The sequence below is a fragment of the Panulirus ornatus genome, chromosome 4 (assembly GCF_036320965.1).
Source record: "Panulirus ornatus isolate Po-2019 chromosome 4, ASM3632096v1, whole genome shotgun sequence".
NCBI lineage: Eukaryota > Metazoa > Arthropoda > Malacostraca > Decapoda > Palinuridae > Panulirus > Panulirus ornatus.
In genome coordinates, this window is record NC_092227.1 from 68799012 (window position 1) to 68826299 (window position 27288).

The 27288-nt window shown below is 41.6% G+C and overlaps 1 protein-coding gene across 1 annotated transcript in view; it reads left to right on the forward strand.

Annotated features, from left to right (window-relative positions):
• The window catches only part of Ac3 (Adenylate cyclase 3), a 241859-nt gene that overhangs the window by 141196 nt on the left and 73375 nt on the right, over positions 1–27288 (forward strand). The window contains exons 13-15 of the mRNA XM_071691805.1: positions 6571–6861; positions 7191–7315; positions 9187–9262. Coding sequence (XP_071547906.1) covers positions 6571–6861; positions 7191–7315; positions 9187–9262 — 492 coding nt within the window. The remainder of the gene's footprint in view (positions 1–6570; positions 6862–7190; positions 7316–9186; positions 9263–27288) is intronic.

The window sequence follows — 27288 nt, forward strand, 5'->3', positions numbered from 1 at the left end:
TAGTATGTTTGAGGAAAGGAACCTGGATGTTTTGGCTCTGAGTGAAATGAAGCTCAAGGGTAAAGGGGAAGAGTGGTTTGGGAATGTCTTGGGAGTAAAGTCAGGGGTTAGTGAGAGGACAAGAGCAAGGGAATGAGTAGCACTACTCCTGAAACAGGAGTTGTGGGAGTATGTGATAGAATGTAAGAAAGTAAATTCTAGATTAATATGGGTAAAACTGAAAGTTGTTGGAGAGAGATGGGTGAGCGATCATTGGTGCATATGCACCTGGGCATGAGAAGAAAGATCATGAGAGGCAAGTGTTTTGGGAGCAGCTGAATGAGTGTGTTAGTGGTTTTGATGCACAAGACCGGGTTATGGTGATTGGTGATTTCAATGCAAAGGTGAGTAATGTGGCAGTTGAGAGAATAATTGGTATACATGGGGAGTTCATTGTTATAAATGGAAATGGTGAAGAGCTTGTAGATTTATGTGCTGAAAAAGGACTGGTGATTGGGAATACCTGGTTTAAAAAGTGAGATATACATAAGTATATGTATGTAAGTAGGAGAGATGGCCAGAGAGCGTTATTGGATTAGGTGTTATTTGACAGGCGCACGAAAGAGAGACTTTTGGATGTTAATGTGCTGAGAGGTGCAACTGGAGGGATGTCTGATCATTATCTTGTGGAGGCGAAGGTGAAGATTTGTATGAGTTTTCAGAAAAGAAGAGAGAATGTTGGGGTGAAGAGGGTGGTGAGAGTAAGTGAGCTTGGGAAGGAGACTTGTGTGAGGAAGTACTAGGAGAGACTGAGTACAGAATGGAAAAAGGTGAGAACAAAGGAGGTAGGGGGAGTGGGGGAGGAATGGGATGTATTTAGGGAAGCAGTGATGGCTTGCGCAAAAGATGCTTGTGGCTTGAGAAGAGTGGGAGGTGGGTTGATTAGAAAGGGTAGTGAGTGGTGGGATGAAGAAGTAAGATTATTAGTGAAAGAGAAGAGAGAGGCATTTGGACGATTCTTGCAGGGAAGAAATGCAAATAAGTGGGAGATGTATAAAACAGAGAGACTGGAGGTCAAGAGAAAGGTGCAAGAGGTGAAAAAGAGGGCAAATGAGAGTTGGGGTGAGAGAGTATCATTAAATTTTAAGGAGAATAAAAAGATGTTCTGGAAGGAGGTAAATAAAGTGCGTAAGACAAGGGAGCAAATGGGAACTTCAGTGAAGGGCGCAAATGGGGAGGTGATAACAAGTAGTGGTGTTGTGAGAAGGAGATGGAGTGAGTATTTTGAAGGTTTGTTGAATGTGTTTGATGATAGAGTGGCAGATATACGGTGTTTTGGTCGAGGTGGTGTGCAAAGTGAGAGGGTTAGGGAAAATGATTTGGTAAACAGAGAAGAGGTAGTAAAAGCTTTGCGGAAGATGAAAGCTGGCAAGGCAGCAGGTTTGGATGGTATTGCAGTGGAATTTATTAAAAAAGGGGGTGACTGTATTGTTGACTGGTTGGTAAGGTTATTTAATGTATGTATGACTCATGGTGAGGTGCCTGAGGATTGGCGGAATGCGTGCATAGTGCCATTGTACAAAGGCAAAGGGGATAAGAGTGAGTGCTCAAATTACAGAGGTATAAGTTTGTTGAGTATTCCTGGTAAATTATATGGGAGGGTATTGATTGAGAGGGTGAAGGCATGTACAGAGCATCAGATTGGGGAAGAGCAGTGTGGTTTCAGAAGTGGTAGAGGATGTGTGGATCAGGTGTTTGCTTTGAAGAATGTATGTGAGAAATACTTAGAAAAGCAAATGGATTTGTATGTAGCATTTATGGATCTGGAGAAGGCATATGATAGAGTTGATAGAGATGCTCTGTGGAAGGTATTAAGAATATATGGTGTGGGAGGCAAGTTGTTAGAAGCAGTGAAAAGTTTTTATCGAGGATGTAAGGAATGTGTACGTGTAGGAAGAGAGGAAAGTGATTGGTTCTCAGTGAATGTAGGTTTGCGGCAGGGGTGTGTGATGTCTCCATGGTTGTTTAATTTGTTTATGGATGGGGTTGTTAGGGTGGTGAATGCAAGAGTTTTGGAAAGAGGGGCAGGTATGAAGTCTGTTGTGGATGAGAGAGCTTGGGAAGTGAGTCAGTTGTTGTTCGCTGATGATACAGCGCTGGTGGCTGATTCATGTGAGAAACTGCAGAAGCTGGTGACTGAGTTTGGTAAAGTGCGTGAAAGAAGAAAGTTAAGAGTAATTATGAATTAGAGCAAGGTTATTAGGTACAGTAGGGTTGAGGGTCAAGTCAATTGGGAGGTAAGTTTGAATGGAGAAAAACTGGAGGAAGTAAAGTGTTTTAGATATCTGGGAGTGGATCTGGCAGCGGATGGAACCATGGAAGCGGAAGTGGATCATAGGGTGGGGGAGGGGGCGAAAATCCTGGGAGCCTTGAAGAATGTGTGGAAGTCGAGAACATTATCTCGGAAAGCAAAAATGGGTATGTTTGAAGGAATAGTGGTTCCAACAATGTTGTATGGTTGCGAGGCGTGGGCTATGGATAGAGTTGTGCGCAGGAGGGTGGATGTGCTGGAAATGAGATGTTTGAGGACAATGTGTTGTGTGAGGTGGTTTGATCGAGTAAGTAACGTAAGGGTAAGAGAGATGTGTGGAAATAAAAAGAGCGTAGTTGAGAGAGCAGAAGAGGGTGTTTTGAAATGGTTTGGGCACATGGAGAGAATGAGTGAGGAAAGATTGACCAAGAGGATATATGTGTCGGAGGTGGAGGGAACGAGGAGAAGTGGGAGACCAAATTGGAGGTGGAAAGATGGATTGAAAAAGATTTTGTGTGATCGGGGCCTGAACATGCAGGAGGGTGAAAGGAGGGCAAGGAATAGAGTGAATTAGATCGATGTGGTATACCGGGGTTGATGTGCTGTCAGTGGATTGAATCAGGGCATGCGAAGCGTCTGGGGTAAACCATGGAAAGCTGTGTAGGTATGTATATTTGCGTGTGTGGACGTGTATGTATATACATGTGTATGGGGATGGGTTGGGCCATTTCTTTCTTCTGTTTCCTTGCGCTACCTCGCAAATGCGGGAGACAGCAACAAAGCAAAAAAAAAAAAATATATATATATATATATATATATATATATATATATATATATATATATATATATATATATATATATATGGCAAAGGGGATAAAGGTGACTGTTCAAATTACAGAGGCATAAGCTTGTTTGGTATTCATGGGAAATTATTTGGGAGGGTGTTGATTGAGAGGGTCAAGGCATGTACAGAGCATCAGGTTGGAGAAGAGCAGTGTGGTTTCAGAAGTGGTAGAGGAAGTGAGAGGGGTCAGGGAGAATTGTCTGATAAACAGAGAAGAGGTAGTGAATGCTTTGCGGAAGATGAAAGCAGGCAGGGCAGCAGGTTTGGATGGTATTGCTGTGGAATTTATTAAAAAAGGGGATGACTGTGTTGTTGACTGGTTGGTGAGGATATTCAATGTATGTATGGCTCATGGTGAAGTACCCGAGGACTGGTGGAATGCATACATAGTGCCATTGTACAAAGGCAAAGGGGATAAAGGTGAGTGTTCAAATTACAGAGGCATAAGTTTGTTGAATATTCCTGGGAAATTATATGAAGGGTATTGATTGAGAGGGTGAAGGCAGGTACAGAGCATCAGATTGGGGAAGAGCAGTGTGGTTTCAGAAGTGGTAGAGGATGTGTGGATCAGGTGTTTGCTTTGAAGAATGTACTTAGAAAACAAATGGATTTGCATGTAGCATTTATGGATCTGGAGAAGGAATATGATAGAGCTAATAGAGATGCTCTGTGGAAGGTATTAAGTAAGAGTATATGGTGTGGGAGGCAAGTTGCTAGAAGTAGTGAAAAGTTTTTATCGAGGATGTAAGGCATGTGTACGAATAGGAAGAGAGGAAAGTAATTGGTTCCCAGTGAATGTCGGTTTGCAGCAGGGGTGCGTGATGTCTCCATGGTTGTTTAATTTGTTTATGGATGGGGTTGTTAGAGAGCTGAATGCAAGATTTTGGAGAGAGGGGCAAGAATGCAGTCTGTTGTGGATAAGAGGACTTGGGAAATGAGTCAGGTGTTATTCGCTGATGATACAGCGCTGGTGGCTGGTTCGTGTGAGAAACTGCAGAAGCTGGTGACTGAGTTTGGTAAAGTGTGTGAAAGAAGAAAGCTGAGGGTAAATGAGAATAAGAGCAAGGTTATTAGGTACAGTAGGGTTGAGGGACAAGTCAATTGGGAGGTAAGTTTGAATGGAGAAAAACTGGAGGAAGTGAAGTGTTTTGGATATCTGGGAGTGGATTTGGCAGCGGATAGAACCATGGAAGTGGAAGTAAGTCACAGGGTGGGGGAGGGGGCGAAAGTTCTGGGAGCATTGAAAAATGTGTGGAAGGCAAGAACATTGTCTCAGAAAGCAAAAATGGGTATGTTTGAAGGAATAGTGGTTCCAACAATGTTATATGGTTGCGAGGCGTGGGCTGCGAGGGTTGTGCGGAGGATGGATGTGTTGGAAATGAGATGTTTGAGGACAATATGTGGTGTGAGGTGGTTTGATCGAGTAAGTAATGAAAGGGTAAGAGTGATGTGTAGTAATAAAAAGAGTGTGGGTGAGAGAGCAGAAGAGGGTGTACTGAAATGGTTTGATCACATGGAGAGAATGAATGAGGAAAGATTGACAAAGAGGATATATGTATCAGAGGTGGAGGGAACGAGAAAAGTGGGAGACCAAATTGGAGGTGGAAGGATGGAGCGAAAAATATTTTGAGTGATCGGGGCCTGAATATGCAGGAGGTTGAAAGGCATGTAAGGAATAGAGTGAATTGGAATGATGTGGTATACCGGGGTCGACATGTTGTCAGTGGATTGAACTAGGACATGTGAAGTGTCTGGGATAAACCATAGAAAGTTTTGTGGGGCCTGGATATGGAAAGGTAGCTGTGGTTTCGGTGCATTATACATGTTAGCTAGAGACTGAGTGCGGACGAATGTGGCCTTTGTCGTCTTTTCCTAGCACTACCTCGTGCGCATGCAGGGGGAGGGGGTTGTCATTTCATGTGTGGCGGGGTGGCAACAGGAATGAATAAAGGCAGCAAATGTGAATTATGTACATGTGTATATATGTATATGTCTGTGTATGTATATATATGTATACGTTGAAATGTATAGGTATCTGTATTTGCGTGTGTGGATGTGTATGTACATACATGTATATGTGGGTGGGTTGGGCCATTCTTTTGTCTGTTTCCTTGCGCTACCTCACTGATGCAGGAGACAGCGACAAAGTATGATAAATATAGATAAATATGTATATGTAGATATGTGTGTACGCAGTGTTTTGAAGGTTGTATTGAAATATAAAAATTCATGATTAAGGAATGCAAGAAAATATTAGATGTAACAAGACATGGTACAATAGGGGATGAGGAGGTGCAAAAAAGGAGTAGTTTTTGATTTGTAGCAGGTAAAGATGATCCTCTGTTCCCTTGCCAATAGAAGGTACAGATCATATAGAAATGATTACATAAGAATTGAAAGGACAAGGAGATGAAAGTGAGGAGCATTTAATTTGAATGTTAAGGAGGTGTGGATGGGATGTGATAAAGAATCAAATCTGTTGCTATCAACTAATTTGTCATTGCACATGCTGTGATTTGAGCAAGATACTACAGTCTCTTGACAAACTTCAGTACCCAGAGTTTACGAATATGAGTGAATTTGAGGGAAGTTGCGTATGTAATAGGAAGGCTGAAAGTCTCATCTTTTCACAAAATTGGAATATTTGAAGTAATGAACAGTATAATTCTGTCAATGTTTACCAATATGGATGCGGAACCTCTGGAGGTGGATGATAGTCAGAACAGACTAAGTTTGAATAAAACTGATATTGCTGAAAAGAATTTTAATAAATTGTTCAAAAAATCTGGATTACACTAAATCCCCTGGACCTGATAGTATGTTCTCATAGGTACTGAACTGTGCGGCTGTGTTTCTTGAGCTTGGATTTGGAGGATGTAGATGATACTCATTGCCTGGACTTCTTTTACAGTGTCCCATCCTCATTATTTTCCATTTATTTTAAAGTTGAATTCCCCCTATTAAATATCATTTCAAAGTTATCCAACCTTCCTTGCTGGTTATATCTCTCATGACATTGGCATCACTGTATACAGGTAGGTTTGCAATCCATTTGTAAAGTCATTCACACACTTATAGATCAAGGAGAGCTGTGGTCTTACAGAATTCTGTAGCTTGCTACGTGTGACCTCAACCCATTTGAAGAATGCACTGCTGACAGGTACCTTTCTTCCCCTCCATTAAGACAACCCATCCAGCAAGGTAGTCTCTCCCTTATTCCTGCTTGAAGATTCAGAAATTTTGCCAACTTCTTTTATGATTTGGTGTCAAATTCTTTCAGGCAGTCTAGATAGAGGCAATCCACTCAGCCATATATTTTGTCTCAAATGGAGCTTAGTCTCTCATAAGAATATAAGAGCACCTTTGTATGTATAATTTTCTCAGTTTGACTATTTTTTTCAATTTGCATATTTTTCTCATTTGTCATTTGCTACAGTTCCTGTGCGACAAACCGTTATCCAGTTTCTTGGCTAGCAACACTTCACAGCCCATCACCACAGCCTCCCCAGCAATGTACAATGACTCTGTCATAATCCACACAAGTAGCAGCAGCATTAGTGACAGCATTGACAGCAGTGACACTGTGTATGATTCCCTGAAGGTGGCTCTGTCACAAGAGAATGCCACCACTGCAGGAGGCTATGAAAGGACGACCATCTGCCCGCACCCGGCCTACTACACATATTTCACTCTTCTCATCTTGCTGGCTGCATCCCTTCTGGCCCAGGTGGGTACTGCCATGGAAGGTGCCAATGGTCAGGTGCCACCACTGAAGGTGATCATGCTTAGTTCTATGGCCACCAGTGGCCATGGTACTCTCACATGCCTTTGAAGTGTATAGGGTGGGTGTTGGTAGGAAGGGAAGGTTGACTATGGAGAATGATCTAGGAATGAGTAATGTTTCATGGTAGTCTTAAGACCTTATGCTTTTGTTTACAAAAGCAAAGGTGGATGACCTTTAGGCACAATGATGTGCAGCAAGGATCAGATTAAATCCTTGGTCATTGTGGTCAAGGATCATAATGTCATACTGAAGGGTGGCTGTTGGTTTGGCAGGTGAGCTACATGATCAAGAGTGCAGTAATGCTGGGGGTGATGGCCATCCAGTGCATCATGAACCTTCTCATCATGAGGACCTCCCTTGATGCTGCTGATGAGTGGGAATATTTTGATGACCACAGGTGAGAACTACGCTTCAGTTTTTTACATCAACAGGTGGGTCCTATGCTTAGAATTTCACTTGTGCATAGGAGAGCAATTTTGCTTCATTTAGGAAACAATTATTTTGAAGTAGCACAACAAGAAAGTAGGTTGTATTTTTATAACCACAGGATCAGAGGCAAGACATTCAATACATGAAAAGTTAACACTGTGAAGCTTTTCTAAACAAGACATTGCAGTTTTATTCTCATGTCTGTCAGTGCAAATATGTGCAAGTGCATTTGTGTCTGGCAACACTAGCAAAAGTATTTCTTGTGTATGGATAATAGAGATATTGATACAATGTATCATCAAAGTAGTTGGAGAAAGTGGAGAGTGATGTGTTTCTTTGGTCATTATTCACAAGGGTTTTGAGATCATTAAGGAGCTGCATGAGACTTGATGAACTTGGAATAATTAAAACCCCTACAACTGTGCACGTACATTTTGAAAATGAGGTCTTGCATATGGGATTCTCGCAGTCATTTTTTGGAGGCCAAGCACCCCGTATATGGGATATCAATTGTCATTTGGTTAGACCTCATATGTGGAACAGAGCAGTCATTGATGATTCCTCATATGAGACATATAGCACTGTTGAGGAAACTGAGGTAGGATGATAAATCTAGAATACGTTTCTCAAGCTGGGTCACCACAATTAACCTTTAAACTACGGCATGCTTGCTGAAGCACAGATTGCATCTTGCCTCCTGGAAACCACATCTTAAATGCACATTTATGCATATGACAGGCTTATTTATGTTGTTGTACACCCTCTAGGGTACCCATACACCTTCCATGCATTCCCCCTCTCCCAACTACCCCATAGTCTTGCTAAACACATCATGAAGGGTAGATATATGTATTACAATAGTGACCCCTGAGTATAAGCTTTAGATGTAGAAGAGCAGTCATGTTATGAGCAATGGACAGAGATTAGGAGTAGCACTTAAAAACAGAACAGATTGTTGTAAAAAGCATATTTATATGTTATTCCATGTCTTACCTTCCTAACACATTGTACAACCTTCACCCTTCCCACCCCTACCACCTCCTATCCTCATAACTCCCTCAGCCCATGTAAGATGCCATTTTCAAATCTATACTACAGGAAAACAAAGGCATTTTGTTGTTAACCCACATGCATAACTTTTTTCCTGTTTATATGATATGAAATTGAATAATTGTTTGACAAAAATTGGACACATTGAGGCAGATTAAGTACCTATAATCTCCAGTTTAGTGGTTGAAGGTGCACAAAGAACTTGCAGAGGAGGTCCAGGGGAGAGCCACTAAGATGGCACAAAGAACTTGCAGAGGAGGTCCAGGGGAGAGCCACTAACATGGCACTAGAATTAAGAGAGCTAAATTACAGTGATAGCATAAAAACCTTAATTTTTTCCACTATGGAAGAGAGAAGATGCAGAGAGAACATCTAGGCTGTGATTTGAAATTAAGCAAGAAACTTGTTAAAAATGTAAAAAGTACTTTTTTAATGTGACTAGTGAATGAATGGAAAAACTACGAAGATGTTGTGAATGCTAATTGTATGAAAAGGCTTAAAAAGTTGTATGATGATTGAGAAAGGTCAAGAAGTGGTGGACCCAAAATATAGGACTCTATGCCCACTAAGATAAGCGTAACTTCATTGGCCCTTGCCGGGCAGAGATCAGGGCTATCAAACAGATCTAACAAAACAAGGCTTGGGAGGAGGAGGCACCTAGGAAAGTTTTCCTAGCCTTCCTTGTGTAAGAAGGGAGGGTCCTAAGAAGCCCCTGAGAGGAAGAGGGCGAGACTACCCATCCTAGTGGTGAAGTAAGATATGAATGACTCAGCGGCATGTGATCCTCAGGGTGGTGCCAGACCGAGTGAGCCTGTCAGTGGAACTCTGCCTCATCACTGTCCTTCTCATCGCTCTCAACAGACAGGTCAGTTGCTTACGACTCAGCAGACATCAGTTGCTTATAACCTTCAAGAGACAGGTCAATTGTTCATCACCCTCAGCAGACAGGTCAGTTGTTCATCTCTCAGCAGACAAGTTAGTTGCTCATCACCCTCAACAGATAGGTTAATTGCTCATCACCTAAAACAGGCAGGTCAGTAATTTGTCATCAACAGATATGTTTGATTTTTTCCACCATTGGTAGAAAGGTCTGGAACACTTCACCATCAACAGACTGGTCTGCTTCTCTTCACCATTAATAGACAGGTCTGCTTCATATCAAAGTCTCCTGATAGGTCTGCTTTTCTTCACCAGTAACAGACAGGTCTGTGTCACGTCAACATCAGCAGACAGGTCAGTTCCTCATCTCTCTAACAGACTAATTTGTAAACATTGATAATTTTAGGTATACGTATTACCCTCCTATCTAAGGAGTTTTTATGTATGTACTACCATAATTAATAGTTTAGCTTTTTTTGTGAAATGGCACAGATTTAGAGATAATAGTACACCAGGAGGTTGATAGATATCAATATTTAATCATGTTTGAACTGAATGGAAATGATACAACAGATAAAGAGGAAATGAGGTGGAAAGAAGAAATGCTTATTAAAAGATTGCTAGAGGCTGTGGAATTGTCAGTAGAATTGGTGATTGTAATCAAGTAATAAAAGACAATCAATTATGATTACACCTGCTTTGGGGTACTCTAGCCATGGGGTTCTGATGCAGAATAAGAAACTTAAAAACAAGATAAAATTCAGTGATACTGAGATATTATTGGAGCTTTGGAAGCAAGGCTTACTGAATAGAAACATTCCACCTTTTTGTGTCTAGAGGGTTACGTGATAGTATAGGAGGCAAGAAAGGACAAAAGGAGGAGGATTGGCCCTACTGATAAGAAGTGCTTTGAGTACCAGAATATAGAATTAGATGGCCCATTCCATCATCACAAAATAGGAAGGAGAACTATGGGAAAGAAGTGCATAGTGGTACGGATATATAATTCTCCATAGATTGTTAATGACCCAGAACATTTGTACTGTGATAGCAAAGAAGGAACAAACAGGATGGTACATCAAGTTATCAAGCACGCCCTTCTTTGAGAAGATAAAGTACAGATAATGGTGCATTTCATTTATAAGGAGATAGACTAGGGGAATTTGGATTCTCCTGGTGACAGGGAACAATGGAGAGACAAGTTCATGGAGTTTGCACAAGATGCTAACTTATAGTGGCATGCTAATCAACACACTAGAATGATAGGGACTGATGTACCATCACTAGAACTTATCTTAATACATAGTAGCATGGATATTGAGAATATCTTATACAATATACCAGTTTGAAAAAGTGATATGTTGTGCTTAAGTTTGATTATGTAGTAATTAAGGATGTTAAAACTACAGAGACCTCAACAGTTTCTCTGGTAACTGATAGATTTCTGGTCTCTAGCTAAGGGCATCTCTAACAACTTCTGTTGCTCTACCTTTCCTTCACTTTTCTGTTCTGACGATACTATAGCTGTCTCTCCTGTTGAGAAAGCAACTCTCTTTGGTTCCCATTTCTCCTATAACTCCGCCTTGAATAACTCTTAACATTCCTTCACCCCCTGATGCTCCTCTTACTTATCTTATGCCTCTTCCTGTAATCTCTTTTTGGACTGTCCGAAAAGCACTTCTTTCTCCTGATGGCATATATCCCCATGTAGTGAAAGAGTGTGCCCCTGAACTTGCATGTGTTCTTGTTCTTCTTTTCCATTTCTGATTAAAAAACAAAACTTTTCTTTCTCCTTGGAAACATGCTTTGATACATCCCATCCCGAAGAAGGTTGACTGCTCTGACTCCTCTGTCATCCTATTGCTTTGACATCTACAGTTTCCAAAGTCTTTGAATCCCTCCTCAACTTCCAAGTCTTTAAACAACTCAAAAATTAGTCTTCTCTCTGATCACCAGTATGGCTTGCATTAGGCGAGATCCACTGGTGATATTCTTTCCTTTCTTACTAATGTCTGGTCATCATCCCTGAGTGATTTTAAGAAGTCACATGTAGTTTCCCTTGACATATCTAAAGCTTTTGACTGGATGTGGCATCAGGGTCTCATCTCTAAGCTCCCCTCTTTTGGCTTCCCTCCCTCTCTTGTTCCTTCATAATTAGCTTCCTCTCTGGCCAATCTATCTCTTTAGTTATTGATAGATCAACTTCCTCCCTTTTCTCCATCAACAGTGGTATCCCTCAAGGTTCTGTTGTGTCCCTACACTTTTTTTCAACATTTTCCTCTCCTCCACAAATAATCCATTGCACTCATATGCTGATGACTCAACACTGCATTCATCCACATCCTTCAGTTCTGCTCCATCTACTCTCACTGGATCTGCATCTTGTCGTGATACTCCTTCCATAGTAAACTCAGACTTGGACAGGACATCTCAGTGGGGTACATGAACTTGTTAAGTTTAATGCCTCCCAAGATCCAATTTCTACTCATCTCTTTCTAGAAAAATCCTCACAACTCTCGTCTCTCCTTTGACGGCTCTGAAATTCCACGTCTTGACTCAATGAATATACTTGGTATTACTGTAACATACACTCTTTCTTGGAAACCCCACATCACAGGAATAGCTAAGTCTGCCTCTAAGAAACTGAGTGTCCTGTTTGGATGTCGAAACTTCTTTTCTGAGCAGTAGCTACATTTATACAAAGTATTGATTTGTCCACGTTTGGAGTACTGCTCTCACATTTGGGGTGGTTCTAGCTCTGTATCCTTACTTGGCAGAGTTGAGTAGAAAGTGGTCCAACTTGTAAACTGTCCCAGGCTAACTTTCAAACTTGACCCCTCTTGCTTTACACTGCAGTGTTGGTTCTTTTTCCCTATTCTATAGGTATTACTTTGATTTTTACTCCCAAGAGCTGGCTGCTTTTGTGCCCCCACCTCTAGCACCTCACAATACTTGGCAAGCTGCTGCATCAAATGATTATTGTGTGGCCATCAGCAGCCCAAGTGTGGGCCATTTTGATACCTGCATCTTTTCCTACACATCGAAGCTTTGGAACTCTTTACTTTCTTGTGTCTTAACCAATAACTATGACCTGGCACATTTCAGAAGACAGGTCTTTCACTTTCCAAAAAATTTGTAAATACTTTTCCTTGTCTTTTCTTATTCCATTTCATGATTTTCTCTGGATTTCAATTAAGGCCCAGCCTTGATGTGGACTTTTGTCCATGACTAGAGCCTTCGACATAAGAAGGTTATAGTTTAAGGTTCTGTCAGATTTACAAGAAAAGAGTGGGAATGTGGTACTTCTAGTCTCAAATATATAGGGAGGGGGGAATGGTTCAACTAAAGATGTCAAAAAGCAGAGGAGCTTCAAGATGTAGGTAGCACTACAAACCTCGCATTTATGTGGTAAGACAACAGGGAATGAGTTCAGTATAGCAGAATAAGAAAGGGGAACAAAAACTTTGAAAAGAATATTGTAGACAAGTCAAGAGAAATTCCAAAACCTTTCCATAATTTCATAAGAATAAACTTTCAATTAAAGAGCAACTCAGGCTAAGGGATTCAATGGGAAGCATTGTAAAGAATGATTTATATATGTACGAATGGCTGAGTGCCAAGCCTAAAAGTGTTCTTGTAGTAGAAATATAACACATGTAACCTTAACAGTGGTGGGATGTATAGATATCTCAGAAAAGACACTAACAAAATACTAAAGGGTCTTAACCCATACAAACTTGTGATCCTGATGAAATTTCACCATATGTGCTGAAGATGTTTGCGGGCACACTTGACAAACTTTGTTAAATTGTGTTCCAGATGTCTGGAGAAGGCAAAACTCTTGTGGATGGGAAAAGAAAAATCTCATACTCATCTATAAGATAGAAGAATGGGAATAGGCATTGAACTACAGACTGGTGTCACTAATGAATGTGGTCTGTATGGCACTGGAAAAGATAATAAGAAAGCAATTGGATGACTTTCTGCAGAGGAGGAATTATTTTAGTGAGAGGTAACATGGCTGTAGGGAAAGAAAGTTATGCATAATGAACCTCTTAGATTTCTGAGACTGAACTCAATTTTGGACAAAAGGGAAGGTTGGGTGGATTGTTTGGATCTGGACTGCCAGAAAGCATTGACAGTGTTCTGCATGGGAGTCTGATGAAGCTAGATCACAAGGCAGGAATAAGTTGGAGACTCCTTTGATGGATAGATTATCTTAGTGTTAGGGAAGAATGGACACATGTCAGAGGAGCCTTCCCAGAATGGGTTGAGATCACCAGCAGAATGGTGCAGGGTTTTGTTCTGGGACTCTTACTCTTCATGATATATGTGAATGACATGTCAGAAGGTATGGACTCCTCCCTGAATGTGTTTGCGGATGACACAAAGGCCATGAGAGAATTGAAAGGTGGATATGATTGCACCACTTACAAGGGGATATAAGCGAACTCCAAAGTTGGTCTGTTACTTAGTCAGTAAACTTCATACTGGTCAGATGTAGAGATGAGAATGGGATGCATTGAAAGAATGCTTCAGTATGAATGTCATCTATCAAGATATAAGCATAAGGAATCTGTAAGCGAGAGAGACTTGAAGGGATTGACATTGTCCCCAACCTGTCGTTTGAGTATCACAGTAAGAGACTAGTAAAGGAGACCAACTGCTTGCTAACAAATATGAGAATAACTTTCAAATATATGGATAAGAAAATATTCAGCAGTCTCTTCATATCCTGCATAAGGCCGGAATTAGAATATACTTCCCAGGTTTGGTCACCACACCTAAAGAAGCACAGACAGTGTGTGGAGGGGGCAATAAAGATGGTATCTGAAATAATAGAGCCGAGTTATAGGGAAAGTTTAGAAACTGAAGGTTTGCCCATAGTAAAAGACAGAAGAGTTGGGGTGACCTGATCACAACATTTAAGTTTTTAAACCAGAGTAATGGAATATAACGTGAAAAGCTCTTCAAAAGATGGTAGTATATGACAACCAGAGGACACAACATGAAAATAAGCAAGAAACATAGGAAAATTAATATGTAAAGAAGTACTTTTATAGGAAGAGATGGATGAATGAGGTAAATGAAACAAATATGTGGTATATTTGGACAGCATATAGAAGTTAAAAGTTTACATGATACCAAAAAATGTTCAAAAGATGGAGCCCTCGAGTGTAAATCTCCCCCCGTTCAGTACAATTAAGTCATTACATGCATACATACTCTGATTTTACGTCAGCAAATCACACCTCTACTAGAGGTCGCTTTCCCATGATATACACTTTGCCGCTTCACGCCACCAGTTGCTGTGCTTCCTTCGCGCCGTCCAGACGGTTTTCTGCGGCTGCGAGCTTGGCAGCCTTCTTCCCGTGATCCCTCTGGAGCGGAAAGGCTTTGCTACAGCCTGTGACCCAGTTTGGGGCTGGCTGCAACACCACCCGTGATCCGTTTAGGAGCGGAGAGGGAAGTGCGTTGTTGATGCACTTGTTGAGTTGACGACTCTCACACTGACTTGCACCGCCGCCATGTCGGATGTCCCGGGCAGTTCCACCAGCATACGGAGGTCGAGTAAGGAGGGCGATTCTGAACATGCCAGGCATGTGAGGAAAGGCTCCTCGCATAGGACTAGCTCCAGGAGCAGCCCTTATCAGCGGGAGGCTCTTCAGGGCGGTAACAATAGGCCCCATGGTCACGTCACTGGTGATGGCGGTGACTTTGCTTCCCAGCACACACGTTCCTTGCCTTCTACCTCACGGGATGAGGCATCTGCGCCGCCCTGGAACATGGTGCTGGACGCTTTGGCTGCTTTACGTGGTGATGTGGAGAAATTGAAGGAGGAAAGGAACTTAAGCCCCAGTCGGGGGGCTGATGACGCCGCGGCGGCCGCCGATGTAAACATTGGCCTTTTCAGCCAGGTGGTGCCTCCCTCGCGCTCGCCCACGGGTTTTTCGGGCTTTACTCCAGCTGAGCATTACCTTTCCAGTGATGATTTGTCTCTCAGAATGACGGGCGGCCTGACAGTGTTCTCCTGCAGTGCGCCAGGGCTTACGGTCCTGTGGATGAGGTGTCTGATGGCATTGACCAGCATGTTGCCGATATGGTTAACCATGTATTTGCTCACGGCTTGCGAGAGGAGTATAAGGAGATTTTGGAGGATGCTGCAGCCAAGAGGCCAGATAACTGTCATGCCTTAGCGCCCGTGGATTGCAACTTGCAAGTTTTAGATGCACTGAAGACTGATGCCAAGAAGGCAGACTTCCGTTAGAAGGATGTTGGGAAAGACATTATTACGGCTGCCATAATTTTGACTGTCAGTCACAGTGCTTGACAAGATCACCCAGACTAGCCAACCAGATGTTGCCCTGGAAGTGGGCATGCTTAATGGTGCCCTGGCACTCCTGGGTCATGCTAATCACAAGAATAATCTGGCTCGCCGGTTCATCATCAAGCGCGAAATTAACCACGAGTATGCTCACCTCTGTTCAGACAAGGTGACCATGACTCGTCTTCTGTTTGGGTATGATGTCTCACTCTCAGCCAAGCACATTGAGGAGTCAGAAAAGTTAGGGAGTAAGATTGCTCCAAGGAAACCGCTCTCTACCTCGAAGTTTGGTCCTGGCAAGTTTAGGGGCTCTTCTGGGAGACTGCCAAACAGGGGTTTTATGGCCAGGTTTCATCCATATGGCCAACGCACGCATGGTCCCCGGAGTGAGCACCGGCAATCCTTCTCACGGCAGGGTCCTGAGACAAAAACTCCCGAGGCCGGGGTCACAATCCCCGGCAGTAACTGAGGTGAGTCATCCTTTTCAAGCTGGCAGACTTCACTATTTTGTACATGAGTGGCATGCTATTACCAGTGATCCAAATATTTTAGATATTCTTCAGCATTGCCATTTAGATATTGATGTTGCTAACATTGGTCCTTTATTTGCTGAAGAAGTTGAGTATGTGTTTAATGTCGAGGAAAAGGAAATTGTTTGCCAGGAAATTGTACAGCTTTTGAGTCTGGGGATTATCAAGGAGACCCAGAGACAGGAGGGGCAGATTCTTTCCCCTATTTTCTTAAGACGGAAGAAGGATGGTGGGATTAGGATGATCTTTAACTTGGAAAAATTTAATAAATTTTTAGAGTACAAACACTTCAAGATGGAAAATTTTGAGCAGGCGATTCGTCTTGTTAACAGCAGTGTCTTCATGGCCTCTGTCGATTTGCGGCACGCCTATTATTCTGTTAAGATAGCTGAGGAGCAACAACGCTTTCTGTGTTTCAAGTGGCAAGGAAAAATTTATCAATTCACATGTCTCCCCAATGGGGTTGCGGATGGTCCCCCGTCTGTTCACTAAATTAATGAAACCTGTTTTTGCTGTACTTAGAGAGAAGGGACATATCATCACGAGTTTCATTGATGATACTCTTGTCACTGCACTTTTGATGGATGTTGTGAGAGTGTGCGTGCCACTGTTGACTTGCTCAAGAAGTTAGGTTATTGTATTAACGAAAGCAAATCTGTCTTGGTCCCCAGTAAGCGCTTGGAGTATTTGGGGAACATTATAGATTCTGAGACTATGACAGTAACATTACCTGGTCGTAGGATACACAAGATACTACAATGCTGTGAGGAATTGTTACATAGTGACAGAGCCAAAATTCGGAATGTGGCCAGAGTTGTTGGGCTATTAGTTGCAGCCATTCCAGCAGCAGGGATGGGGAAACTGTATTACAAGTGGTTAGAATGTGCTAAGATTGCTGCGTTAAGAGTCGCAAAAGGTAACTTTGACAAGTGGATGGTGGTCACTCATGAGATGAGATTGGACTTGCTTTGGTGGGTATCTCACATTGCATTGCAAAACAGACAGATTTTTCGGAAGGGTACAGAATTGGATCTGTATACTGATGCATCAAATTTAGGTTGGAGTGGCCACCTCAATCAACAAAAGGTTAATGGGAGATGGTCATTATCAGAATCTGCCTTGCACATTAATACAAAGGAACTCAAAGCCATCTCCCTGGTAGTGCGCTCATTTGCATCTCTTCTCAAAGGACGACATGTTCGGGTGTTTTATGATAACACAACGGCGGTGACCAATGTCAATGAAATGGGTGGCACACGGTCCTCACTGTGTAATGACATTTGCCGTGACCTTTGGGAGTGGTGTGCGGTGAATGATATCTGGCTTACCTGCTCTCATGTACCGGGTAAAGTCAATCTCATGGCAGACGCTGCATCTCGGACATTCAACGACAGGCATGAGTGGAAATTGAATGAAGAACTCTTTAGGGCCCTCTCTGAAGTATTTGAGGTTCCGAGCATTGATCTCTTTGCTTCTAGACTGAATGCTCAAGTGACTCGTTTCTGCTCCTGGAAACCTGACCCAGATGCAGAACATTTTGATGCCTTTTCTACCTGCTGGTAGGAGTTTGAACTAATCTACATTTTCCCACCCTTTGCTCTGATTGCCAGGTGCCTACAGAAAATTCAAGCAGAGTCAGCGAAGGGGTGGATGGTATTGCCTCTCTGGCAATCCCAGCCCTGGATGGGGACTCGACTCACTTTGCTGGTCAAGGAACCACGGCTGATTCCAAGTGGGGCACACGTCTTGCGTCACCCATGGACTGAGGAGGAACACCCCATTCTCCGACACACCCGACTGATGGCTTGCCTCTTATCCGGCAATGTCTGCGAGACAGAGGCATTTCTCAGGCAGGTACGGACATCATCCTTGCCTCCTGGAGACCTGCGACTGCGAGGCAGTACCAGCCACATATTAACAGGTGGTTACAGTTTTGTGGTAGCCGGAACATTGATCCCTTTGCTCCCACTGTACCTAATATTGTGACTTTTCTGTCTGTCACTTTCCACAGAGGTGTTAGTTATACTTCAATCAACACTGCCAGGGGTGCACTCTCCTCCCTGGGGATTACTGTGGATGGTTGCAGTGCAGGCAGCCATCCTCTTGTCACCAGGCTCTTAAAGTGAGTTTTTAACTTGTGGCCATCTGTCCCTAGGTATACAAGAATTTGGGATGTTCAGCAGGTGCTACAGCATCTGCGTGCCATGGATCCTTTGTCCTCCCTCTCTTTAAAGGATTTAACACTGAAGCTTGTGATGTTGATGGCACTTACGCAGGCTGCCAGAATACAAACTTTGCATTGTTTGTTGCTGAAGAATATTAGTTTTGGGCAGGATTCTGTTTGTGTTTGGTTAGGGGAAACTATTAAACAGTGCAGGCCAAAGTTCAATGTGCGGTTTGTGACCTTTAAAGCATATTCTACTGACATTAGATTGTGTGCGTGTGAAACTCTGAAAATGTATATTGCTAGGACAGAGGAGTTCAGAAATTCTGCACGTCAGGAGAATGGGAAGTTACTCCTAAGTTTTATCAAGCCCCACAAGCATGTAACGAGGGACACTGTTACGAGGTGGATTCGAACAGTGCTTTCTCTGTCGGGCATAGACTCCAGCCAGTATTCAGCGGGCAGTGTTCGGCCTGCAGCTGCATCGAAAGCCAAAGCCATGGCTTTACCAATTGGACACATCATGGCAAGGGCTAGGTAGTCCAGGGCTGCCACTTTTTGCCAAGTTTTATGACAAGGAGATTGTCCCGAGTCACGATCCTTTCCAAGATGCTGTCCTTCAATAGTCTGTTCATTTTGTTTGCATAGGAGATGTTGTCTCTTGTCACCTGGTCCATGGCTATATAAATTTCTTACTGTATTGCAGTTGGTTACTGCTTGTATCATTTCTCCCCTCAGCATGTCTACAGTACGACACCCACATGGCTTCAAAACCTCATGGGAAAGCGACCTCTAGCAGAGGTGTGATTTGCTGACGTAAAATTAATGAAGTACATGAGACTTACCGTAGATCAGTTGAAATGTGCTTCGAATTTTATGAAGCAAATCACCTCTGCTAGAAGGGAGCTTTCACATGCCCACCTCTCCCACCCTACACTCTGTAGCGTCTTATGGCTTACATATTTCTAGCAGTACAAAATGTTCAGATACTTTCATGTGGTTGGTCGTACTCTTTAAAGTCTGATGGCGTGAAGCGGCAAAGCGTATCTCATGTGAAAGCTCCCAACTAGCAGAGGTGATTTGCTTCATAAAATTTGAAGCACATTTCAACTGACCTATGGTAAGTCTCATGTACTTCATTAATTCTCCAGGAAACCCCTTTTATGGAGCTCTTGCAGTGCACAAGAAGCTAGCCATTCCACTGGGTGGGACTACAGACCAAGAAGCGTAATGTGTTTTTTTATGCGTAAGGTGAGTGCAGGAAAGTGGAGGAATATTTGTTTCGTGTCTTCATTTTGAAAGTTACATATTTGGTGTGAGAGGTCTGGTTAAGTGTTGAATTTTTGCTTGTAGTGTTGTAGAGATGGGTGGTGTCCAGAACATAGATAGGAAAGTATCAGTTGTGCATTCCTAGGGATTACAGATTCGAGTGGGAGTGTGTCTGCCTGGGGTAGAATTTAAGAGTTGATCTGGAGGATTTTTTTTTTTAGTAATTACTTATGTTGTGTGGGTAGGGAGTTTTACACTTGTGTGACCCCATCTCCTGAACAAAGTGTCTGTCACATCATTGTTGTGTGTATGTGTTTATTCAGTGCCACATTTGTGTGAGTTGGAGATATCTGTGATTACTGGTTGCAAAGGTGTGAGGAAGAGGTAAATTTTTGTTTCTACCTGGGGACTGGTGGTTGACATGGCTTTTACAAAGAACTGGGTACTGAGCATATTGAAGCATAATTGCATACGAATTATTTCATTTCATTGTGCAGGAGTTGAGTGATTGTGTTTGTGAGGCAGCCAGTGATTGTTCTGATGGCCTTGTTTAGTGTGGTTTGCAATTATTTATTTGTTTTTAACAGGGTGGATACAGGCAAGTGAGGCATAGCATAGGGTGGAGTAAATGAACTTTTTGTATAGTATGATAAGGGAGTCTTTCCTTGTTCAAAGCAAGTGCCAGTAAGTGTTATGAAGCATTTAGTGTGTGTATGGTCTTTGTATTGATGTTTGTTTTGTGGGGACTAAATTTCATGTGTATTGTACATGATACTTAGTTTCTTTAGAGTTCTGTTAAATCTAAGTCTATGTAGGGATGCAGATATACAGTTTTAAATGAAACTGTTTTCTGATTGTGTGATTTAATGTTGCATGTTAGTTGCTGCTTGGTTAGGGTGTTGTGATGTAATTATGAGGTCATCTTTATACAAGAAGACTTACAGTATGGTTTGCAAGAGATGCTGGGAAGTACTGCCATTTCCCACATCAGCAAGGTAGTGCCAGGAAACAGATGAAGAAAGACCCATCCACTCGTATGCACACACATATGTATATACATACATGCCCATACAGGGACGTATACATACATATACATATGCATATCAACATATACTCATAAACATACACAGCCATATACAGATGTCAACATATACACATACACAGACATATACGGATATACACATGTATGTACATATTCATGATCACTTTCCTTCATCCATTTCCGGCGCCTCCCCACCCTACAGGAAAGAGCATCATCACTCCCTGTGTCCATAAGGTAGGGCCAGGAAAACAGACAAAAGAGGCTACATTCGTTCACACTGTCTCTAGCTGTCATGTGCAGTGCACCGAAACCACTACTCCAGGCCCCACAGACCTTTCCATGGTTTACCTCAGATGTTTCACATGCCCTGGTTCAGTCCAGTGATAGCACATCGATCCAAGTGTACCACATGTTTCCAATTCGCTCTATATTCCTTGCACGCCTCTCACCCTTTTGCTTGTTCAGGCCCTGATTGATCATTATCTTTTTCACTCCATCCTCTCACCTCTAATTTGGTCTCCTGCTTCTCCTTGTTCCCTCCACCTCACACAAATATATTCTCTTTGTCAGCCTTTCCTTACTCATTCTCTCTATATGTACAGATCATTTCAACACACCCTCTTCTGCTTTTTCAACCATACTCATTTTATTACCACACATTTCTCTTACTCTTTTATTACTTACTTCATCAAACCACCTCACACCACATATTGTCCTCAAACATTTCATTTCCAACAGATCTCCCCCTTCTCCGTACAACCCTATCTATAGCCCATGCCTCACAGTCATATAATGTTCTGGTAAAAAGGGAATTCTGGATGGACTGTCTTCATCTGGAGTGCCAAAAAGTATTTGAAGTTGTACTGCATGTGAGGCTGATTAAGCTGGATCACCAGGCTCAAGTATAGGAAAAATGCCTATGATGAATAGATTATCTCAGTGGGAGGAATAAAGGATGCGTGTTAGAAAAGCCATTTCCAAGTTTGTTGAGATGGTCAACAGAGTGCAGTAAGGTTCGGTGCTGGAATCAGTACTCTTTTGTATATATGTTTTTGATTTGCCTGAAGATATGTTTGCACACCATGCAAATGTCATAAGGGAATTAAAAAGCAAAGAGGATTGCATTAGCTTATAAACAAACCCTAAAACAGACTCAAAGTTTGTCTGATACATAGTTGATGAAATGCAACTTGAGTGTATGTAAAGTAATGAGGATGGGAGAAAATGAAAAACAGCCTCAGTATGATTACCACTTAGCAAGAAATAAGCTCCAGGATTTTTTGTGTGAGAAGGACTTAGGGTTCTGCATTGTCTCTTAACCTTTTACCAGACTCTTATATTAGGAGAATAGTTAGGAAAACAAATTGTCTGCTGGCAAATAACAGAATAGTTTACGGCATCTGAATGAGAAAATATTTAGTAACATATTCATATTCATTATCTCGGAAAGCAAAAATGGGTATGTTTGAAGGAATAGTGGTTCCAACAATGTTGTATGGTTGCGAGGCGTGGGCTATGGATAGAGTTGTGCGCAGGAGGGTGGATGTGCTGGAAATGAGATGTTTGAGGACAGTGTGTGGTGTGTGGTGGTTTGATCGAGTAAGTAATGTAAGGGTAAGAGAGATGTGTGGAAATAAAAAGAGCGTGGTTGAGAGAGCAGAAGAGGGTGTTTTGAAATGGTTTGGGCACATGGAGAGAATGAGTGAGGAAAGATTGACCAAGAGGATATATGTGTCGGATGTGGAGGGAACGAAGAGAAGTGGGAGACCAAATTGGAGGTGGAAAGATGGATTGAAAAAGATTTTGTGTGATCGGGGCCTGAACATGCAGGAGGGTGAAAGGAGGGCAAGGAATAGAGTGAATTGGATCGATGTGGTATGCCGGGGTTGACGTGCTGTCAGTGGATTGAATCAGGGCATGTGAAGCGTCTGGGGTAAACCATGGAAAGTTGTGTGGGGCCTGGATGTGGAAAGGGAGCTGTGGTTTCGGGCATTATTGCGTGGCAGCTAGAGAATGAGTGTGAACGAATGGGGCCTTTGTTGTCTTTTCCTAGTGCTACCTTGCACACATGAGGGGGGAGGGGGAAGGTATTCCATGTATGGCGAGGTGGCGATGGGAGTGAATGGGGGCATAGAGTGTGAATTGTGTGTATGTATATATATGTGTACATTGAGATGTATAGGTATGTATATTTGCGTGTGTGGACGTGTGTGTGTATACATTGTGTATGGGGGTAGGTTAGGCCATTTCTTTCGTCTGTTTCCTTGCGCTACCTCACAAACGCGGGAGACAGTGACAAAGCAAAATAAGAATAAAATAATATTCATATCCTACATAAAACCATAACTGTAGTTCGTAGGTTTGGTCACCACTCCTAATGAAGTATAGAAAACGTCCAGAGGAGGGTAACAAAGATGGTACCAGAATGTAGAGGGCCAATTTTCAGGGGAAGGCTGGAAGTTATAAATTCACCAATCTTTAAAAAGAAAAGAGTGAGGGGTGACCTGATCACAATTTTTAAGTTTTTAGAAGGGATTGACGATGTGGATAGTGAACAGTTCTAATAGAAATGTAGGGATAGAGCATCCGAGGATATAGCATGAAATAAAGTACGAATCTTGTTAATGGGGAATGTAAAGAGATACATTTATAGTATAAGAGTAGTGTATGAATGAAACTGAGTGATTGAGGACCTAGTTAATGCAAAAACCATACATAAATTTAAAGAGATTTTGTGAAAGTAAAGATGAGGTCCCCATGAGATGAGAACACCAGAGAGCAATTGTTTAGGGATGTAGGAAAGAAGGCTCTGTGTGAACCTCCTTCATCATATAATAATATTATGTCGTCTGAAATCACAATCAAGAACAAATAATATCACACAAACCCTTCCTAGAGATGGTACTGATGGTAAAATATGTAAGAAATACAACTCTTATTTTCAAGGCCTTTATTTTTCAGTAACTATTCATCTAAGGAATTATTTTTTTTTTTTTTTTTTCTCCAAAAGAAGGAACAGAGAAGGGGGCCGGGTGGGGATGTTCCCTCTAGGGCCCAGTCCTCTGTTCTTGGCGCTACCTCGCTGATGCGGGAAATGGCGAATAGTATGAAGAAGAAGTGATCAGATTTATCAGAGACAAATCAAATGTTAGATTTATCTAATTCAGTGCAGTTAAAAGATCAAATTTGTAAACTGTTTTAATCAGTGCAAATTCCTTGCAGAATTATTCAGTTCATTGTTTTTTATGAGAATCTGAAAATAAAAAGTTATGTGATATGTTTTAGTTTTACCCTTCTATGGACCACTATTAGAGGCTGTTCAGTCAAAAGAAGGCACTAAAACTCATACAAAATCTGTTGATGATAATATTGGGAAGGGAATTGCATGAGCAATATTGGCAGCCATGCAAAGAGAAGAAAGGACAAAAGCACATAAAGAATCTATTGAATCAGTATCAACAGCTGTTCATTATGAGAAAAGGACTACCATGCACACAGAGACTGATGAAAGTAATGATAGTAGAGGGTAGGGAAGTTTAGAATGAGCAGTCTCAGCTGCAGATCATCATATGATCATACGTAGAGCATGAAGAGTGATGAAGTAGACCATAGACCTGGAATGAGACAAACAGAAGTACACAGGAAACAGAAGTACACAGGAAATTAGTGAATCATTTAAAAGAATAATTTGCACTGTTAGAAATTAAGAAAGAAGTCAGGGAAGCCCGTGAGCTAGTTGATAGAAAGTTTAGACAAGTACAGAGCATACAGGACCAGTGCTTACCATTCAAGTGAGAGGTTATAAGGAAAGTTTGAGTCACAGAGGTTGACATCTTTACAATGCAGGATGTATCTGAAAAGTGTTTGGCACCAAAATTAGAACTATTACTGAAGCAGAAGGTTGATAGACATAAACCACAGATTATTTTTTAGAGTAGATCATACACCAGATTAGGAAGCAAGGAGTCAGAAGGAGGAAATGCACATCAAAAGAATGCTGGAGGCTATGAAACAGCCAAATACAATTCCTTGTTAAAGGAAAGGAGAAGAATTTGTAGTTACAACCAAGATGTGAGGGGGCAAACAGTTTTGGTAATGGTTGACTTGGAATCATCAAACAAGGAGGTTCTTAGAAAAGCAAAGAATCATAAAGGCATAGTGGAATTTACTGAGATATTCATCAAATGTGATAAATTAGAGGAAAAGAGGGAGATAAGCAAAGAGTACAGTGAGACTACAAAAAACTGGAGACATTAGATGTGAGAAGAGGATGGAGCACTCCCCTACCCCTTACACTGCAGAAAGGGCAGGGATTTTAGGTGATGGTAGTGGTGATGGATTGATAATTAGTGTTGAAGAGCTGGAATTCAAGGTTTGTATAAGAGAAAGTGCACCTGATAAGCTTTCCAGGGAGATAGTTCTCGATATTCTGTCCAGAGGGGTTCACAGTAGCAAGAAGTGAAAGAGAAGGCAAAGGACGGGGATGATTATCCCAATCAATAAGAAAATAGCTTGAAGTTTCAAAAAATAATAAAAGATGGCCCATTCAGACTATGCAAAAAGGGAAGAATAACTGTAGGGAAGTTATATAATTGATATATAATGTTCCAGTAACTTGCAACAGACTAGAACAAAAATTCATTGATAAAGGAACAATTAGGATGGTACATGAACGAATGAAACACTCTGTCTACAGATGTTAAAGTGCTGATACCAGGGGCTTTCAGTTATAAGAGATAGACTGGGGGATTTGGATTCTCATGGTGATAGGGAGTTATAGACACAAAATTCTAGAGTATGTACTGGAAGATTTCATATTACCAGCATGTCATGGCACACACCAAGATGAGAGGGACTGATACACCATCATTACTAGATCTTATCTTCACACGTACTAGCATGGATATTGAGAATAGTATTTATGGTACACCACTTGGAAGAAGTGGTGAAGTATTAAAGACAGATACCTCAAGCATGAAATACAGAAGGAACTATAAGCAAGAAAGAATGGTTCAATAAAAGATGTCAAAAAGCAGGAAGCTTCAAGATATGCAGTGAAAATAGAAAAGGTACTCCAGCCAGCCAATACTTGCATGTTATAAGAGAGCACAGTGTATAGGAGAAAAAGGAGGAACAAAGAAACTTTTAAAAGAATGCTGTAGACAATGAAGGAGAATATCCATAATTTTTACGTAAATTAGGAGTCGGCTAATCAAAGCAAAAGGATTAGGAGGGAAAAATTGCAGAGGATGTTGTAAGATATGTGGGGAACTGACTAACAAGTTCAAAAGTGTTTGCACAGTGAAAGACACTATTGTCCTAACACCAGTGCGATGGATTGGGGAACTCTTGACCAGTCTCACTAATGAGTGTGGTGTGTAAGATTTCTGGTAAAGATACTAGATAGCAAGGGAATGACTTTCTATGAAGAAATTTCTCAAATAATAGACAGCATAGTTTTTGGGAAACCTTAACCTCATAAGAGAGTGAGGTCAGTGTTAGACAAAAGGGAAGTCTGGGCAGACTGTTTGTATATGGATTGCCAAAATGTTTCTGACACTATACCACATGAGAGTTTGGTCAAGAACCTGGATTATCAAGCAGGAATAAGGGGGAAAACTCCTTCGATGGATAGATCTTTTTGATAGGAGGGAACAAAGGATGCATGTTGGAGTATGCTTTTCCAAATGGGTAGAGATGACCATTGGAGTGTCACAGGGTTCTGTTGAGTGACCATTACTCTTCTTGATCTATGTAAATGACTTGCCAGAAGGTACGAAATCCTACCTGAATACGTTTACAGATGATACAAAGGTCATGAGGGAAGTGTAGGGTGAGAAGGATTGCATCACCTTTCAAGGGGACCCAAACAGACTCCAACATTGGTTTGAAGCATGGTTGAAATATGAAGTTCAGTTAAAATAATGAGGATGGGACAAAGTAAAAGACTACTTCTGTAGGATTATTAGCTAACAGGAAATAAGAAGCTTCAGAATTCTGTATGTGATAAGACCTTGGGCATCAACATAATTCCTATCTTGTCTCCAGAGTCTCACATTAGAAGAATAGTTTGCCATTTGCTGGCAAATATCAGAATAGCTTTCAGGTATATGGATGAGAAAATATTAAGCAAGCTATTCAGATCCCACATAAGGTCAAAACTAGAAATGCTTGTTTGGTTTTGTCACCTCACCTAAAGAAGCACAAAGAGCTAATTGAGGAGGGCCAGAGAGGAACAAAAATGGTACCAGAGTTAAGTGGACTAAGTTATCCACCTTGAAAAAGAGAAGATTGAGGAGTGACCTGCTCACAACTTTTTAGTTTTTGAAAGAGATCAGTGAAGTGAACAGTGGATAGCTTTCTGAAAGATGTAGGGATAGAGCAACCAGAGGACATAACATGACATTAAATAAGAAACATTGTGGAAAGGAAATAAAGAAGTAATTTTTGTTGTGATGGTAATGGATAGAATAACTGACAAAGTGGTTAATGCAGACAGCATACATGAATTTAAGAGACTGTGAGATAGTAAGAGAATGGTCAAGAGATGGGGCTCTATAGGTGTGAATTTCCTCCGCACACAGTGCAAATAGGAAATTGCTGATAGGAACTCGCATTGTCATTAGGGCACAGATAGTGCAGTCTTTACAGAGATGCATGAATTTTAGTTGGAGACAGTGGA